The following is a 17,712-nucleotide window of genomic DNA, read 5'->3' as shown; positions in this document are numbered from 1 at the left end:
AACGACTCCCTAGTTTGTTTACCACCAACATGGTAGGGACTTCTAATCCTTAATTTGAAACCAAAGCTTTGGGACCTCGTGTTATCCACAACAGAAGTCTTTAAATAGCTGTGTGGGAAGTTCAAAAGCAACCAGTTGGACTAGTTGAGAGAGGCAAGTCACCTTTGTAAATCAGGGAAACTTTCTGATTTTTCTTTTTTCCTCAACTTGAGTAAGGCTGTGTTTCTCCCCGTCCCATAAAATTTGCTTTCAGAGAACTGGGGATGGGGTTAGGCTATACATGTTTTCCAGACTGTGGGGTTTTTTCCCAACAGGCTACACTTGCTTCTTTGGCGAGAATTGGCTGCAGTTTTTGTTAAAACGTGTAATTGAATGGTGATAGTACAGTTAAGATACGCTAAATCTTTGAGCAAGACTATCCAAAATGTAAACGTGTGGCTTTTTATGTTGGGAGTTCAGCACTTAGTGTGGGCTAAACGTTTGTATCCCGTTGGATTTATGGTATAAGCAATATTTACAAGGTTAAATGTACAGGCATACTTCTGAGAATATTAGTTGGCTGTATGTACAATTTTTATATGAAGTAGTAGCCAATACTTAATGAAGGAGTATTTGCAGTTGATGTTATGATACTGTCTAGAGGGTTAATTATGAAGACAGGGGCAGATAAGTTTAATATAAAATATTCATATTCTTTAAAAGTGTGCATTCTAATTAGGGAATATATGATCATGGAGGTACTACTCAAAATAGTAAATCCTCTCTCCTGTTAGGCATCTGAGGTGTAAAGGCTGTATCTTAGGCTATAGTGTGACATGCATTTTAGATGGCATTTCTGCCTAGAAAGAACGTACCTATGTCCCCCCAGCTAGTGGTATTTGTCGTTAAGCTCTATGGGTGCAAGCATTTCTGAAGTTGTATGGTGAAGTGGATTAAGGAGACTGCCTAATCTAAAACAATTTTGTTCTCTGTGAATTCTGTATTCTGTTATGGTCTGTCTTTAGATGTGGTCACAAATTGCCTGGAAATGGTTGTGCCAGCATAAGAGAGGGCTGGAGGCAGCACGTAGGTTAAAGAGTGAATAAGAGTTATGCTATTGTATATGTAGCAATGCCATGTTAAATGTATCTTAAGCTGTGATCTGGGAGCCTTTATCATACAGCATTTTATCTCGCTGCTGTGTGAAAACAAAAGAAAAGTGATAAAATTCAAAGTGACTTTCCTGTGTTTTGTCAACAGCAGAGATGCCGTATTTCTTCTGTGATTGTTTTAGAAAAGTTTCACTGTACAACCAGACGCAGATTCTTATGAGTGTATTTGAGAGTGCTAAAATGAAATACCAATCTGGTGAAATTATGGTATGTTAAACCTCTGCATATGCTCTGTGTTTAATGCCACTAGAAGAGGAATAATAAGGTCACTCTTCTCAGTGACAGCTTGCCCATAAGGGCTTAATGCACTTTCACTTTTTGAATGAACTTCATTGCCTTAGTTGATTAGTCTGTTTCTCTAAGCTCTTGTCTGTGCAGCAAAGTCAAACTTCTAAAAACAATATACCTTTAAAATTTCATTTCAAAGCTATTTTTGTATTGCAAGTCTTAAAGGCCTAGACTTACAGCCTGGGATTTTTATTTGTTGTGGATTTTTTTTCACCAGTTTTAGTATGTGTTTGTTTGAAAGACGCTGAAGTAGCTTGAAATGTAAATTATGAAAATGGCCATTTTTTAATGAATTGTATGTAGTTGTGGAGAAAAGGAAAGGTTTTGAGTGTCGGAATTGTATCCTACCTTCAGTAAATATCTGTCTATTCAGTCTTTGAAACGGTTAAAGCTAACTATGCATTTTTCCAAATAGTAGTGCTTTTGATTTTTGTTGTGCAAGAAAGGTGGTGTAATTAATCTGCTAACTAAAGAGAAGTTAGATTTCGTCTTGTTCAGGGTTCAGAAAGCAATGCTGAGGAAGAAGTGGGAAATCTTTCGAATCTCCATTGAAAGTTAGGCATGTAATCTGCTTAAATCCTTCTGAAAGTCATACCAATCAATTATCTGCCTCTTTAGGCATCTTAGTGCATCTGTTTATGCCTACTCAAATAAGTCAGCTCATTAACTATAGCTGATAAAAGCAACTGATTAGTCAATAAAATTGAAAGCCAGTTGTATTTAAATATTTATTTTGCATAATATGAAATTTTATTATTCTAACTTTAAGATATGTTTCCATTAATTGAGTTGTAAATTCTTTCCAAATACACCATAATATGCATAACAGGCAGGGGAAAAATTGTTCTACATAATGGAATATGCCAATTAATAAGCTAAATGAGTAATTACTTGAATGTTAACAATGGCTGTGACAGTACTCTCCTAATTAATCAGATGCCTGTATTTCATAGTTGCAAATCAAGGTAAATAATATCAATATGGAAGCAATTCTTTTTAAAGAAAACTACAAAACCAAAACAAGCTTCTAACTGATAGGAAGGTTAGTTATATGAGAAACACTATATGTAAGGCTTCCCAGTATAAATCAAGATAAAAGGGTGTTAATGCCTTCGATTTCATCAGACTTGCTGTATTGGGGTGTTATGGTAGAGTAATTTATCTTAAAATTCTTGATTATTACCCCGCTTTTAAAACAAATTATTTGGTATCTTAAGACTTTTAGTAAGGTGTATAGTTTTGGGTTTTTTTGTTGTTTTTTTTTTTTTTTAAAGCAGAAGTATCTTTGCATCTTTGATTGCATTCATGTTTTTCTGGTTTGCTTCTAGAAACTTGCTCCTTTCCTTTTATTCCCTCACAACTAGATTGAGTTCTTTGTCATTTAAATACTGGCAGTGTTTCTTCTGATCCTGCCTAAAAGGTTGCGTATTCATTACAGCTGCTCTGCTCTCTATCCCCTTCTGTGCTGCTTCATGGATGCCTTGAGAGAGTCTCGATTTGGTTGACCTCTGGAGAACTACATAGTCAGTCAGTCTGACCTGCTGGAACTGGTCATCTGCAGGGTCCTATGAGGATACATGACGGCAAGATAGTACTCCTAATCCAGTACTGGAACCGCTAAGTGAAGGTATTGAAGTATCTGCAGGGCTGCCCAACAAAAAGGTGTCAAGGAACATTTCCACAATGTGCCTGCCCTAGAGCAAGTCATAAGATGTCAAACACTGGATTTTCTCAAGTTAACCCAGGCTGGAAGAGTGATATGATGATGACTGCAAAAGATCACGTGTGAACCTGTATTTTCTTTTCCCAAATTCAAAATGGTAGAGATGTGTTTTACTGCTTATCTGATTCTCCTGTCATCTCCCAGTCTTTCCTTGTCAATCACCAGGTTTTCTGCAGTGAATATACCTGCTAGGCTGCCACTTTTTTTTTGTAGGTCTTAATGTATTTGGAGTAGAAGCTTAGGACACCAGCAGAAAGGGGAGATAGTCCAGGCTCTGCTGATGCAGCTGTCAGGTAGACCGCCATTTACAGGAATTTAACTCCTTTAAAACATTGTTTCTCAGCCCTGAGTGGTTTTAGTTAATAAGATGGAAAAAGTAGAATTGTTTAGCAATACTCTATTACCTCTCCTTCTAACCTGCCTCAGTAATCATTAAATGAGTGATGCAGTATTCAGTAAACCAGAACTGCTTTGACGTCTGGAAACATCCTTTCATTTGTATAGCTGGGAATGCTTTTACTGATGTGCAGAAATAGCCTTCACTCCATTCTGAGAAACAAAATGTAAAAAAAATCTCCCCTCCCTTTTATTTAATGATGGCTGTAGCAAAACAGCTTATTTCAATTTTTGAAGCTTTTTTAATGATTCAACGAGGAGGAGCAACTTGGATACATTTTTTTTTTTTTAGCCACATAGTGTGAGTATCTGTTGCAATGTATGTGATGTGCAGCATTAATGTGAAAAGTTGGGCAAATGCTGCACTGGACTGAAAAGATTCTTCACTGTAATGTAGACTTGGCATTAAGCAAAGATACCTATTCATATACATTCAGAGAATTCTCTCAAGGATACCTGTTTTATTTCCAGTTATTCTTTTTCATCTTGCATTCATTCTCCTACTGTGGAAGATTGACAGATGGCTGAATCAGTAATGGATCTGTTTTCTGTTTTGGGTCTGTGCACTGAAAGTGTTACAGGTGCTTAGCTGCATCAGTATTGGCACTAAGGGACCCTTATGAATGGGTTACTTCACAACTCTAGCATGGTAGGCTGTTTATCTCTTTGACCTTGTGCTATCTTTCATGGTTGGTCATAATGTGAAAACTTTCAAAGGAGAAAAAAACCCTTAAATTTTAAAGTTTCTCAGTCAGTGTTTGGATACCTGTGATCCCACATATTGGGGAGAGCAAGCTCTTCCAGTTGTATTTTGTGAATCTTGAATATTTTTTTTTTCCAAGTCAATCATGGTTCAATATTTGCTCTTAAACCTAAGATATCCATTTAAGGCATTTGTTAAAAATGAAAGGTTTTTTTCTTTAATGAAGACTTTAAGTTATATAGCACAAGATGAAGTTCTCAAATCTTTGCAAACTGTTCCAGTTTTTCTTACCTGTAGTTCAGGAATGAGAATACACAAAACAAGCATGTCTTATCACATACTGTTATTTTTTGCCACTTCACCTCAGATAAGGACTTCAGCTCTCCCATCGCTACCTTTTCTCCAAGTAAATTCTTGAATATATCTGAAGCGGTTTCAGTATCATGTCAGTTGTGCTTGAAGGTCAACAGTGCTACAGATAACCTGTGATACGAAAATACTACATGAAGCTTCCAGCTTTATACTGGTAAAATGTAAAATTTATGGCTTCTCTCCAGTTTTAGACCCCAGTCAGTATGCAAATCTGCGTGCTTTATTGAACAATATTGAAAAGTGAAGACTGATGCATTAAAATAAATATTGTTAACTGATATGACCTGCTGAAGTCTGACATTAGTTTGTTTAACTGCAGAGAATGTCAAGGAATGATCATGTTGTATTCTAAATGCATGTATTTACATAGAGGGAAATGACAGTATCTATAAAATGCTGTAGCTTTTTAACATGACGTTCATTGTATTCAACTGGGTATGTATGAGCTAAGTACCTGCTTCTGTGCTGAGAGGCCTAACGCTACTTTGAAAATAAGCCAATTGTTTATACATGGATTCTTGTGTGATACATAAATTGGTATTATGATGAACTGTAGGAGTTTTGAACTCTCATTTTAGACTCGGTGGAAGTTGTAAAGGGTGACTTAAACTCCGAATTTCTGCAGGTCTTGCATCATACAGTTAATGACTTCGGAGAAAGCTGTAATGTAGGACTCTTAGTACTTTTGTGTTCTGGCACAGAGATAACAGGAAACTGTTGAACACCCCTGTTTTGGGGAGCTTGACTTTTCGCCACATGGAGAGAAAGGATTTATGTTTATGCAAATAATGGGATTGAAATCCCCGCCTGGGGTTATATTCAGGGGGCAGCTGCTGCTTTTACTTAGCCTAAGCAAGAATAATTGGTGCTTTGGAACTGTCCTTGCCTCACAGCTTGCCCCCAGATTGGGTAAGAGAGAAATCCCTGCCCTAATGTCTGCTTAATTACCTTCCTGTCCAAAGACATCGGTGCCTGAAAGGCTTGAACATAACCTTTAAATAAACTAAATAATCACAAGTAAGTAATTCTGGTAACCATGTAAAGGACCAAATGATAAATTCACAGCTATGGTCACTTATCCCTTCTTGTGATATTGATATAATAAAATATACAGAAATTAGGATATATAAATTTAGCTGTGGTTATTCTGTGGGTTGTCAAGCAGCAGCTTGAAAATAATGGAATTAAATATTATGTGGAATAATTTAATTCTGGATTCTATTTTATCTAGTAAATGTGTTTCAGAGTGTTCATATAGCACAGATTTTTTTATTCAGGGAGATGTGTCCTGAGTGTAATTTTTTTTTTTCCCTGACATTCTGGATGCTAAGAGTATTCTGGTTTGGAGTTAATAGAATCATAGAATAGTTTAGGCTGGAAGGGACCTGTAAGGGTTCTCTAGACCAACCCCCCCTGCAATGAGAAGGGACATCTTCAACCAGATCAGGTTGCTCAGCGCCCCGTCCAACCTGGCCTTGAATGTTTGCAGGGATGGGTCATCTGCCACCTCTCTGGGCAACCTGTGCCAGTCCTTCACCACCCTCATGGTAAAAAATTTCTTCCTTGTGTCTAGTGTAAGTCTAGGGATTTTGTACTGTGGTTTCTGACTAACTTTATTGTTTGTACCGTAATAAACCAAAGAGAAATATTTGAAATATAAGGTTGCTGGAATAACACATGGAAGAGAAGGATGTTATAAGTCACCACCATCCCCTGCCAAGCGTCTGTGACCGGCTGTAATTATAGAGAGACAGGATGCCAGCCCAGACAGACTTTTTCCTTCCAGTCATAACGGTAGTTTTTACCTTACCCCTCTGATGCTGCAGGACTTTGATTCACGGTGGAATTCATTTGTATTTGCATGAAGATAATTCACTTCATCATAGCTCTATTGTGAGCTTAAGAGTCCAATTGCGTAGATCTTCCTGCAAGATAAGAACTTCATTTTCAAGTTGTTAACTGTTTGAATAATGGTTTAATTAAGTATTAACACTGTTGGGATGGAGTGAATAGTTGTTCAGTTTCAAACTGTAGATGATGTTGAAGAGCAAGGATGTTGATAGCCTGTTTCAGATTCAGTCTGTAGTGTTCAGATTGCCTGTAGTGTGCCAGTAGGTCTTTTACTTCTAAAATTTCAGTCCTCCTTCTTCTGACAACCTTTTTTAATAGAAAGAATGAGGTATCACATTAACAAGATTATTTTCAAATACTGAATTACAAAACCAGGAAATATAACCTGATGATATATTCTTCTGTATACTCTCTGATATATTTGGATTCTCGGGTTTTGTATCAACAAATGTTTAAGTAGCAAATAGCCGAGGTAGTTGAAGATCTTGGCTGAGGTTTGGAGCAGTAGCTAATGGTCGCTTACAGATGGCTGGAGCACTGGAGATTTGCAGAAGTGACTGGTGTGTCACTTTCTTGGATGCTTCTCTCAATGTCTTTATAGGAATTGATTTTTTTTTTTTTTTTTTTTTTTAATGTTGCTGCATGTCCAGAGAAGAGCAACGAGGCTGGTGAGGGGTCTGGAGAACAAGTGTTACAAGGAGCAGCTGAGGGAGCTGGGGCTGTTCAGTCTGGAGAAGAGGAGGCTGAGAGGGGATCTTATTGCTCTCTACAGCTACCCGAAAGGAGGTTGTAGTGAGGCAGGTCTTGGTCTCTTCTCCCAAGTAACTAGCAATAGGACGAGAGGCAATGGCCTTGAGTTGTGTCAGGGGAGGTTTAGATTGGATATTAAGAAAAATTTCTTTACTGACAGAGTGTTCAGGCATTGGAACAGGCTGCCCAGGGAAGTGGTGGAGTCCCCATCCCTGGAGGTGTTCAAAAAAACATGTAAATGTGGCACTTCGGGACATGGTTTAGCAGACATGGTAGTGTTGGGTTGATGGTTGGACTTGCTGATCTTAGAGGTCTTTTCTAACCGTCATGATTCTGAGTATTTGATGTATCTGTGGTGAGTGTAGTTAGATACCGCCAGTGGCTAGTTATCTTAGAGCTCTCACCTTCTACCTTTAGATAAAATATGTAAATGTTGAGCTCTTAGTAGAAACCTTTTTTATTTTCTTAATGGTGATGTTACTCTTCAAAAACATTCTAGAAGTCTAATTTTTAGCCATGTCACTAATTTTCCGGTTTTGTCCCTTTGGCTTGCCTTTTTTTTTTAATGTGGTAAAAACCATCTGGTCCGTTCGGCCTCCCGTGTCACCGCAGTGAAGCGCCGGCGGGGCTGGCCGCGCTGCTGGCTGCGGTGACCCCGGGCACTGCCCGCTGCCCGGTGCGGCTGCGATCCGCCAGTGCCCTGGGCCGGGGGCAGCGCGGTGCGGCCGTCCCCGCAGCAGGCATTTGCCGGGTGTTGCACCGGCGCTGTTTAGGTGCTAGCGGGGTGTGAGCTCGCGGTTTTGTGCTGGAACCTGGCTGCGTGCCGGGAATGTGGCCTGGCTGGTTCCGTGTTGGCTTCGGCGCTAGAAGGGCCCTACTGTAACTCATGTCTGCCAGCCGATTAAAGCTGCCGTCGTCTGTTTAGGGCTTTGATGTGCCAAAGGGAACCGTCGGGGTCGGTGGAGAATTACATACTTTGGTTCTCCCAGATCTTACCTGCTGCCCTGTATGCTTTTTGTTTGCCGTCTACAGTTAGGGAATAAAGTAAATTTGCTATGTGAAGCCGTATATGGTGTTAGCTCTACCAACAGAGTTGAACTCTTTATGCTTTCTGTTCATGTTTGTTACATAGTGGGGTAACTAAATGCTATCTTGTTCCTTTCTGCTGATCTTGCAAACACAAAGTGGAGTATATTTCTCTATTTTTACTAGAGACGTGACAGTTTTATGTCAGGCTGTTTTCAGGCTCAGTAGAATATGTATTCTGGTTCATGTTTTAGAGGTGGTGAATAAATGAATAACCTGCGTATAACAATAAATTTCAGTTCTAGTCACTGCGTCTTAGCAGCAATTTGCGGTATTTTGTGCAGAAGAAAAAAGCTGTGTGTATGGTGCAAACACAAATTGAAAAAGTAGCCCTGGGAATAAAATTTTTGTAGGTCTGTTTTGTACTTGAATGCAGTACTTAGCGGATTTTCTGTGCTACCCTCCCTGCATATGCCTGTTGTAAAATAAAACAGTAGCTGCTTGTTCAGTTTGTTTTCTCAAAACGCATACATTCTTTGAGATTTTTTTAAAATGTGTTGAATGATAAATTTCTTCAAGATTTCATTACTGTGTTAGGTGAAACGTGGAGGGAGCACAGGGGAGGAAAACTGTAAATGTAGTTGGACTCAGCTCACAATTACTTTAGCAGATAAAACAAAATATGCAAATATCTCCTGAGCACTCTGAAGCTGATCTTTCAGACACTGACTGTCTGTATCCCTAGCCAAAAAAGGACATGTGATAATTAGATTTTGAAGGACCATGTGCTGTTGCTACAGAGCTAAATATTAAAATGCAAGAAAGCAGACTACCACATGGCACAATTGATTTTTATGGCAGTTCATGTTTAAGTGCTCTCTTTTTATATTGCCTTTTAGGTTACCTAGGGTGAAACAAAATTACAGGCTTGGAGACTCTGGAAAAGCTCAGCATCAGCATTTGAGGTAAAAATGAACATACTGAAGTAATCTTGGGAGTGTCCTTCTTGTTAACTTTATGGAATGGATTGGAGTAGAAATGTTCAGCAAGATCCATTTTGCATTTAAGTTTTCAGTATTGATTTAAAAAAATCTGACTTCAGAATCTCTCTTCTTAGGTCTGGGAAAACTCATACTTTAGGGGAATAGATCATGTAAATTTTTTGTTTTGGAGCGTTGAGAACATTGTAGACCTGCTTAGATACAGTATTTTTGTTTTAAGTTGTAGTTTTATAGAATGGCTAATATATCTATGAAATGCTTTGTCTTTCCTGATTTTACTTGTATAGCTAAATGTATTTTTATGCAGATCACCATCTTAATTGCACAATATTTTTATTATTAAAAAACAGATGTGCTAATGTACTTAGGGAAGAAATGGTAGTTGCTTTTTCATGAATTTACTGTATTAAATGTGGCTTCAAATTGAAATACTTTAAAGAAGTTTGAATTCTGATTTTTTTTTAACATTTAACTGAAGTGAAATTAAAATACATGTGCATGAAAGAGCAGTACAATTATACAGAACATAGTAAAAGTTATGTAGAGCGTACTACTGCTGTATTTCTCAGATGAGCCAGTTATTAATATTAATCGTAGTAACCTGTAAATAGAATTAGGGAAGTATACTTTACTTGCACATTTAAACTACCAAAAAGTAGCTTTTAAATCACTCTTCTAAATTTTTATTTCTATTACTAAACGAAACTAATTCATGTTCGGGATGGACTTCAATAGTTCATTTTCTGTCATCAAGTTATAGTGTAGGGTTGACACATTCAAAATGTTTATAAGCAGCTGAATTGCCACAATTAACCATGCTATTGTAGTTCCCTTTTCAAACCAGTTTTATAGTTCATAGATTTTGTTGCTGTTTTTTTTAAGAGTTGAAGCTTGCAAATTATGCAATTAATCTACAAGCTGATATCATGATGTCAAAATGCAGTTTGGGAATCATAAACACAGAGACTGCGGAAATTAAAACGGTAAGACTGTGCTTTGTAGTATGGGAGAAGCAGGTTTTTATGTATCATTGCACTGTATTCTCCTATTTTACGTTTAAAGCTTCTTCAGGACCTTAAAGTAATTTCCGTGTGTGAGGTTACAGAAATGTATTCTGAATTTCTTTGGGAAGAATAATGAAAGGAGCTACTTTATTTTGTCCATAGATGGTTAGATACAGCAGTGGCATAGATAAAACACATGCTTTGATATTTCTTGTCAAGCTGAATATGATTAGAAAGGTATTCATTTTTTTAAATGGGGAGGTGGATTTTTTTGGTGGATTTTATATTCAAATGTGGTTGAGTTGGTGAAATACAATCAACTAAAAAAAAAAGGGGGGGAAGAGGGGAGATACAAAGGGTGGCCATTAGAATTGAATTTATGTGTTGTTCCAGATAGGAGATACAAAGTAAATGGTTGGGAAAGTAAATGACAGGTAACTCGTTAAGGCCTTAGTTTCAATAGTATACTTCAGTTTGAATTATGAATTCAGCGAAAACAGGAAAAGAGGCTATCTGATTAAAGCTGTGTAGAAGAAAAATTGATACGTAGTTTGATAACACAAGGAAGATGGAAATGTATCCAGTTTCATTGCTCCTCACCTTGCCTTGCATCTTTGGTGCCATACACTTCATGTTTTATCTTTTGTCCTCTGTGTCAAGGAGGTAAAAGAAGAGGAATCTGCATAGCACCAGTTTTGTACTGCTGATCAAGCAACTGCATATTTAGGACTGTTGCACAGGGCCTTCTACGCATCATTTTAAAAAATCAAATAGTTTGTTCCAGAATCTGCCTATGTGTCTGTATTTGTTAAAGGAAACACATCCCCTTTCTAAACTTTTATTCTGAGTGCCTCATGTACTGATGTCACTATAGATATGCTAGAAAACTGATTTTTGTTTTTACATTTTATTTCTACACTGGTGAATGCCCTACACCCCATGTATGTTACACTGATACATAGTGGTATAGTCTTTTTGCTTTAGAGTAATGTACAGCAGCAGCATAACCATGGTTTTGGTATCAGCTGCTAAATGAAGGGGGGAAAAAGCCTTTTCCCATTAAAATAAAACTTTCACTTGTTTCTGAGATGTTTGAGTTTGGGGCTTTTTTTTTCCCAAATAAAAAATGGGTGTGTTTGTTTTGGTTTTTTTAAGTTCTCTGAGAGAACTGTAGTTACAGGAGTAATATTCACAAAATACACTTTGGTAATGTTTTTGGACTATTACAATAAAAGTAAAATCCTTTTAAAAAGTACAGTTTTAAAAGCAGGTTTAGAAAGCAGATGATGTAGGTAAGTAGAAGTCACTTTATTGCAGACGTCTGCAGTAGTTGGTATAGAACATCCTCAGTGAGTATTTTACATTTTGAAAATGAACATTTACATTTATTTTCTACTCTGTATTTTATATTTGTAATATTTTATGGTTTTCTTTTTATTTGTTCCTCCATTACCCAAGTAAGAATTTTCAGTGTTAGATCTTTCAGCAAGTTAATGTTTCATGTAGCATTCGGACATAAAACTTACTGTAAAGAAAGTGATATTCAGACTGTTCAGGTGTTCATGTAAGAGAATATTTAGACAGCAAGATTCTGTTCATGTTTTTTGTATACATTACGATTTATTTACTTTAAGTGGATTTTTTTTTCCCCACCCCTTAAGGCTAACTTTTTTTTTTTTGGCTGATGCTGAGCATGTTTTTAGAGAATAAATTAGACATTCGTGGACAAAGATTAAGACCTACAGCATTAGAAATATTTTTTGTATCACAAGTATTATATTGGGTACAATTTTACAAATCAATCTTGATGAAGAAAGCAGATTAAATACAATGCATATGGCAGTAATAAATTTTTGTTGTTAATAGGAGATAGTTGTAGTTTTGCCTTAACTTGATATGAATAGAACACATACTACGCACGCAAATGGTGTTAAAAACCTGAAAGGTGTGTCCCCAGGGCTCTGGTCTCTTCTCTGTTTACTTCAGAGCATCATTCTTTGAATGTTTTAAACAGTCCTTGGAGCAGGACTAGATTTAGGAAGTTTTATTCCAGGTGAGTGCCCTACTTGGTTAGGGTTGTATTCTTTAGTGTTTCGTTGAAGTTTTTTTGTGCGCCAAGGGACTACTTTGACTTTAGTGTAGTCCCATGACTGAAAAACCTACACAACAGTTCCAGAATTACTGTAGACTGGAAGAAACTGCTAGTAAGTGTTGCTGGCTGTTCATTCTCAACCTTGTGCCCTTCTGAAATTAAGTTTTTTAAATGGTAGAACAAGGGATTAGTTCAGCTCTGCGGTATTATTTTGGTGGAACAGATAAGCTTGGGCGCTGTGCTGCTTTGTCCAGCTTCTGTCACCTAGTCTAAAGCCACAGGAAGCAGGACTTGTTTCCTGTGTTTCTCCTTCCAAATTCAGCTGCAGCAAATTCTTACAGTTTCTTGTTCTATCAATTTTCAAAATAACGCAGTTGATAAAGATGGGCCATCTTAGCAGACATCTTTGTTGCTCACAGTGGCTGAGCAGAACTAGTTTGGGTTTTTCTGCTTCCCTGTTAGCTAACTTCAGATAGTGAGGTTCAGTTGACTTCTGTCCACAAATTCTGAACACATGTACTTGCATCTCAGAGGTTTTCAATTTAAAACCGTTCTTCGAGTAGACTTTTTTTTTTTCTTTATGTGTAGATGGTCCTGTATGGCTTTTCTTTTATTGAAGAACTTGGTATTTTCCCTTGCTATTGAAATAGAGACTTAGAGTGATACAATTACTTCATTATTCTGGCTTACTCTCTGTAATAACATTGACACAGATCTTGTCAGATCTTATGTATTTCCAATACAAGTAATACAAATAAAGGCCAGGACTAGGAAACTTTAGCACAGCAAATCTGTGGTTTAGGGAGGAGATCTTTTTCTTTCTACCTGAGTTAGCGTACAGTGGGAGGGAATTTAAACTTTTCCAAGTGTGTTCTGCCTTATGTGAACTTAACTCTGTTCTTTGGCTAATTAATTTTGCACTTTATCGTAGCTAAAAATCTTTATTTTTTTTTTTTGTTAGATTGCAGGGTAATAATGGTGTTGTTAACAGTGGCAGGCAATGTTGTTTTCCTTGTGCTTATTTTTCAAGTTACAACTGTGCATGTGCTTCTTCCTTTGCACTTCAAAGTGTTTTTCTGAGCATGCTTTTTGATCTTGATGAGGTGATTGTACTAAAGGGCAGGTCTTTTATGAAGATACACAGAAACCAAAGTTGTAGTTTAGAGTGTATGTTGTTTCACAGCTCTTCCAGATCAAGCTGAAACCATACATAAGTCTAAAACCCCTTGCTGCTTGCAGTGGGGTAGCTAACCTAGTATCACTGTCGTGAAGTGTGTAGCAAAGGAGATATGGTTATTTGCGATTATTCGATCCTATGCTTGGTTTTTTGTTAGCAGCCTTCTCAAGTAAGGTTGTTTTTTCTTTCCTTGATTTCCTCCTGGTGATACAATGTAGCTATTTTGTATGTTCCTAAAGTTGTATTTATGATTTGGAAAAGAAACATGAAGTAGGTGTAATAGTAAACAAACAAAGAGGAGGCACTGCTGATCTGAAGTGATTTATAAAACTGAAGTGACTGGGCTTAGATACAAGAATGATTGGGGAATCGGCTTTAGCTTTTACTATGCAAAAAGTTTGGAGTTTTTTTTTTTCCCTGGTCCCTTATAGCCTTGAGCAATTATGATGGCCATGACCAGGTCTCATTTTAAACAAAGTGAACGCTAATTATGTTTCCACATGAGTTGCTATATGTAAGTAGAGAAACATGCCTGAGACTATTTCAGCAAATTAGTCATGATAAGTACTTTTGTGTTATTCAAAGGATTTTTTTGTATGTTAATATTTTGTATGTTGATAGTTACAAACTATCATGATACTCGTTGTAATATAAAAAGAGAAGCTAGATATATTAGAGGGGAGCTTCACCTATAAGCTTGGGGGGGGGGGTGTCAACACACTTTTCCTTGTGTTTTCTCCCTTCTCCCCCGCTCTTACACACCTAAGCTGTCAGTTCATACAGAAGTTTCACTTAGGTTCGCAGTGCCCAGATGCTTTCTATCAGTGGCTGGGGAAGACAGTGTATCGTGCTACTCTCTTTGCCATGTAACTGATTTAATTTCATAAGTCACATGCCGATTAACATCAGTACATTTGATGTGCGAGTGGCCAGCAGATCAAAATGTCAAGGATGATCATTGCTACGTGCAGCTGTATAGCACGTGCACATCTTTCCTGCTGGTCATCTCCCATGACCCAGAACTGTGGAGTCCCAGTGGAGGAACAGCCATGAAGACACTAGTTCCAAAGAGGGATGGAATCAAAACATCTTTTAGTTGTGCCAGATTTGAATGCTGTATAAAATTACTAGGTGAATTGTTAGAACAGATCCTGCATGTGCTTGTATGCATGGTTTGAAACGTATAAAAACAATCCAGAAATCTACAGGAGTCTTCTTGTATTATAACTGAAATGAATAACAATATATTACTGATTTTATGATGTGTGTAGACTATGTGTTGTTTTCTGTTTGCAGCTAAATGAGGCAATATCGTACTGATCCGTTTTATCTGTTTAGATAATCTGAAAGACTCTGACAGAAACAGTATCTTAGGTTACAGGACTGAAAAGTAAAGATTTGCAGGAGTTTGGAGACTGATTCAAAAGCAACTGGAAAAAAAAAATCAGATAAAATGTCAAGAGCATTCTTTAGAATGTCCTGTGAAAATGTACATTCATTCCTTTTTTTTTTTTTTTTCTTGCTGTGTCAAACCTGTGAATACATCTTTTCCTTGTGGAAGCTTCTTACCCTGACAGTTTCTGTGAAGCTCAAATTAAAATATTTCACAAGATTCCAGCAATATCAACACAGTTCTCTTAGTAAATAAATACTATTTTTGATGGAGGGGGAAGTACATTGGTTGCTGAGCCGAAGACCAGTAAGTTATGTTTACCCTCTTTCACTAAGTAGCATTGACTACTGAATGTTTATCTTCAAAATAGAAATAGTTCTTTATAACGGAACAGAACAATGTTACTTCAATTAACCACACTGTCCTTCAGGACTCTGCATATCCCTTTGGAAAAAATTGAGACAAAGCTTTATCTCTGACTACTTTCTATAAAGTGGTATTACTCTGCGTGAATCTGCAAGAGGAGTGATCATGGAATTCAATGTAGTGCCTTCTCTTTATTTTACAACATATACCTGAGATGGAAAACTGGAGAGAATTGCTTTGATCTCTTTTGTCAGAGCTTCACATAGTTATTTAATATTAATTAAGTTAGAATACAAATCAGTGTTTAGACATGGCCCAAATTGTAATATTTAACCTAAAAATGTGAGTATACAACAAAGAGCTACAATGTTTTATTAGTGGAAGACTATGTTAAATAAAATAAAATTTCATCTTGGTACAAAAATAAATGAATACTTTTTTTATAAATTGTACTTCTTGATTTGTAATCTCAAAGCAGTTATTTCTCGTAACCGTTACTGGTTAATATTTTTCTATCCGATACCATATCGTACTTTTCTCCGTTTTTTCTTCCTTACTGCATATTTGCAAATCTTAACCAACTTCCCTGTTATATACAAAAGGATGGACATTTCTGTGCAATAGGATGATTATTAGCTTTTCCTCATATATTTCAAATGAATGATTAAATTTGAAGGCATAGTCAAATTTATGCATTTCTCATTTTGAGATTGATGCTAGAATGAATACAGAGCATCTAGGAATTTCGAGGAAAACTAACTGACTGTTTTGTTGAATAGGGCGTGTATCTGGTTTGAAGGGAGTGTATTCAAAATTTCTTGGATTTGATGCGGTTAGTTTGTATTCTATTTCAGCAATATTTTCTGTATTGTCAGGCCTTAATTTCTTTTTTTTTTTTACTTGGATCATTCCTGACAGCAAACATTTTTAAAAACCCCCAGTGACGAGGACTTCATAGCCTCAGTAGGAAAGTGTTTTCCAATGCATAATTGTCATCAGGTTGTGAATGGTTTATTTGTTTATCAGTTAGAATATCTTTCTGGAAATTGTTGGTTAACCTGATAAGGGTCCCTTTCTCCATTAGTCCTTATCGGAGTCATCAGCAATTATTTATAATACTTCTGCAGGTTCCTTAAACAGATAATCTTATCAGAATCTGTTGATTTGAAAATACTGAGGTTCTTGTCTGGTTCCTATTCTTTTCCCGCTGATTAGAATAAAGTTCCTGTTGCACTTGTGTATGTAAAGCTTTAACTGGTTGTAGGGACTTTCTGGTTGGAGAGAAAAGTGGAAAATGTGATACTTATGCCTGTGCTCTAGAAAATAATTCTTTTTCTTTCTTGAAGTACAGCTAAAAGACCTTTATATTTTAAAACTTGTTTTTAAGGATATTTTAAATGGGATTCTGTCAGAACATAAACGGAATTTAGTTCTGAAATGTACGTGCGTAAATCCAAATGCCGAGAATGAACTTTGCCTCGTAAAGTACATCTCCTTTTAAATTTCTTTGATACTTTGATAAACACACATTCTAAAAAGTGGACAAGTGTCTGTAAATTTAAAATTAACATTTTCTGCTGAAAATAGTATGAGATTTAGCATTTAGTGAAAGTAAAATTAAGTAATGTCCTTTTCTAAGAATAAATTTTCTTTTCTTGCTTTAAATTGTGACTATATCTAACTAATACTGTTTATTTTTCTTCTCATAGTAGGCTGTGCTGGAGCAAAAATGCAATGAAAGAAACACTGGATGAATGAATGAAAAGCCCTGCTTTGCAATCCCTCAGCATGGCGGGACTGCAGCTCATGACCCCTGCTTCCTCCCCAATGGGTCCATTTTTTGGACTACCGTGGCAACAAGAAGCAATTCATGATAACATTTACACGCCAAGAAAATATCAGGTACTAGGGATAATACTAATACAGTAATGTCAGCAAAAAGTACAATTAAATCCATTAACTTAAAGAACCAGAGCAGCTGGAGAATGTGCAGTGTTGCACACAGTGCAGGCATGTCTCTCTCACAGCTCCACCTGTTGGTGTCTCTTTTTCTTTGGCTTGGCTGTGTTCTACATTTGTAATATCCCTCATTCCCTCTTCTCAGTTTGCTCTAACGAGCAGATCAGCTTTTAAGCCTAGTATTCTCTTGCTGTTATCTGCAAAATGCTGTTAGGGACAAATACAGTAAACGTTACGCTATGTGTCTTGATTGTATGCATACAATCGTGTCTCCTTCCCCTTCTGACCTTCTGTCTTCTACACGGTAAATTGTGATCTTTGATTCACGTGTTGGTCAAAGCAGCTCAGTAAGGTCAGAAACCCCATCAGGGCACTCAGATTTTCATTTTGTTAAGGAAACCTATTTCTGAGTTCTAGAATTTCAGTTCTCTTAGCCTGAAATCTAGCATTTGGTTAGTAT

General features: G+C 36.9%; 1 protein-coding gene across 8 annotated transcripts in view; it reads left to right on the top strand.

Moving 5' to 3' along the window:
• DICER1 (dicer 1, ribonuclease III) overlaps positions 1-17,712 on the top strand; it is a 73,999-nt gene that overhangs the window by 9,582 nt on the left and 46,705 nt on the right. For 5 of the 8 annotated variants that reach the window (XM_075426346.1, XM_075426347.1, XM_075426343.1 and 2 more), the window contains exons 2-4: positions 9,160-9,225; positions 10,144-10,244; positions 17,003-17,195. In XM_075426346.1, the coding sequence (XP_075282461.1) occupies positions 17,052-17,195 (144 nt within the window). In that variant the 5' untranslated portion in view covers positions 9,160-9,225; positions 10,144-10,244; positions 17,003-17,051. Of the gene's footprint in view, positions 1-9,159; positions 9,226-10,143; positions 10,245-15,095; positions 15,234-17,002; positions 17,196-17,712 lie in introns of all 8 variants that reach the window. The other 3 variants (XM_075426348.1, XM_075426349.1, XM_075426350.1) reach the window with 3 other exon arrangements.

Source organism: Opisthocomus hoazin, chromosome 7, assembly GCF_030867145.1.
Source record: "Opisthocomus hoazin isolate bOpiHoa1 chromosome 7, bOpiHoa1.hap1, whole genome shotgun sequence".
NCBI classification, from domain to species: domain Eukaryota; kingdom Metazoa; phylum Chordata; class Aves; order Opisthocomiformes; family Opisthocomidae; genus Opisthocomus; species Opisthocomus hoazin.
Note: the sequence above shows the minus strand (reverse complement) of the source record. Positions and strands in the feature narration are given on the sequence as shown.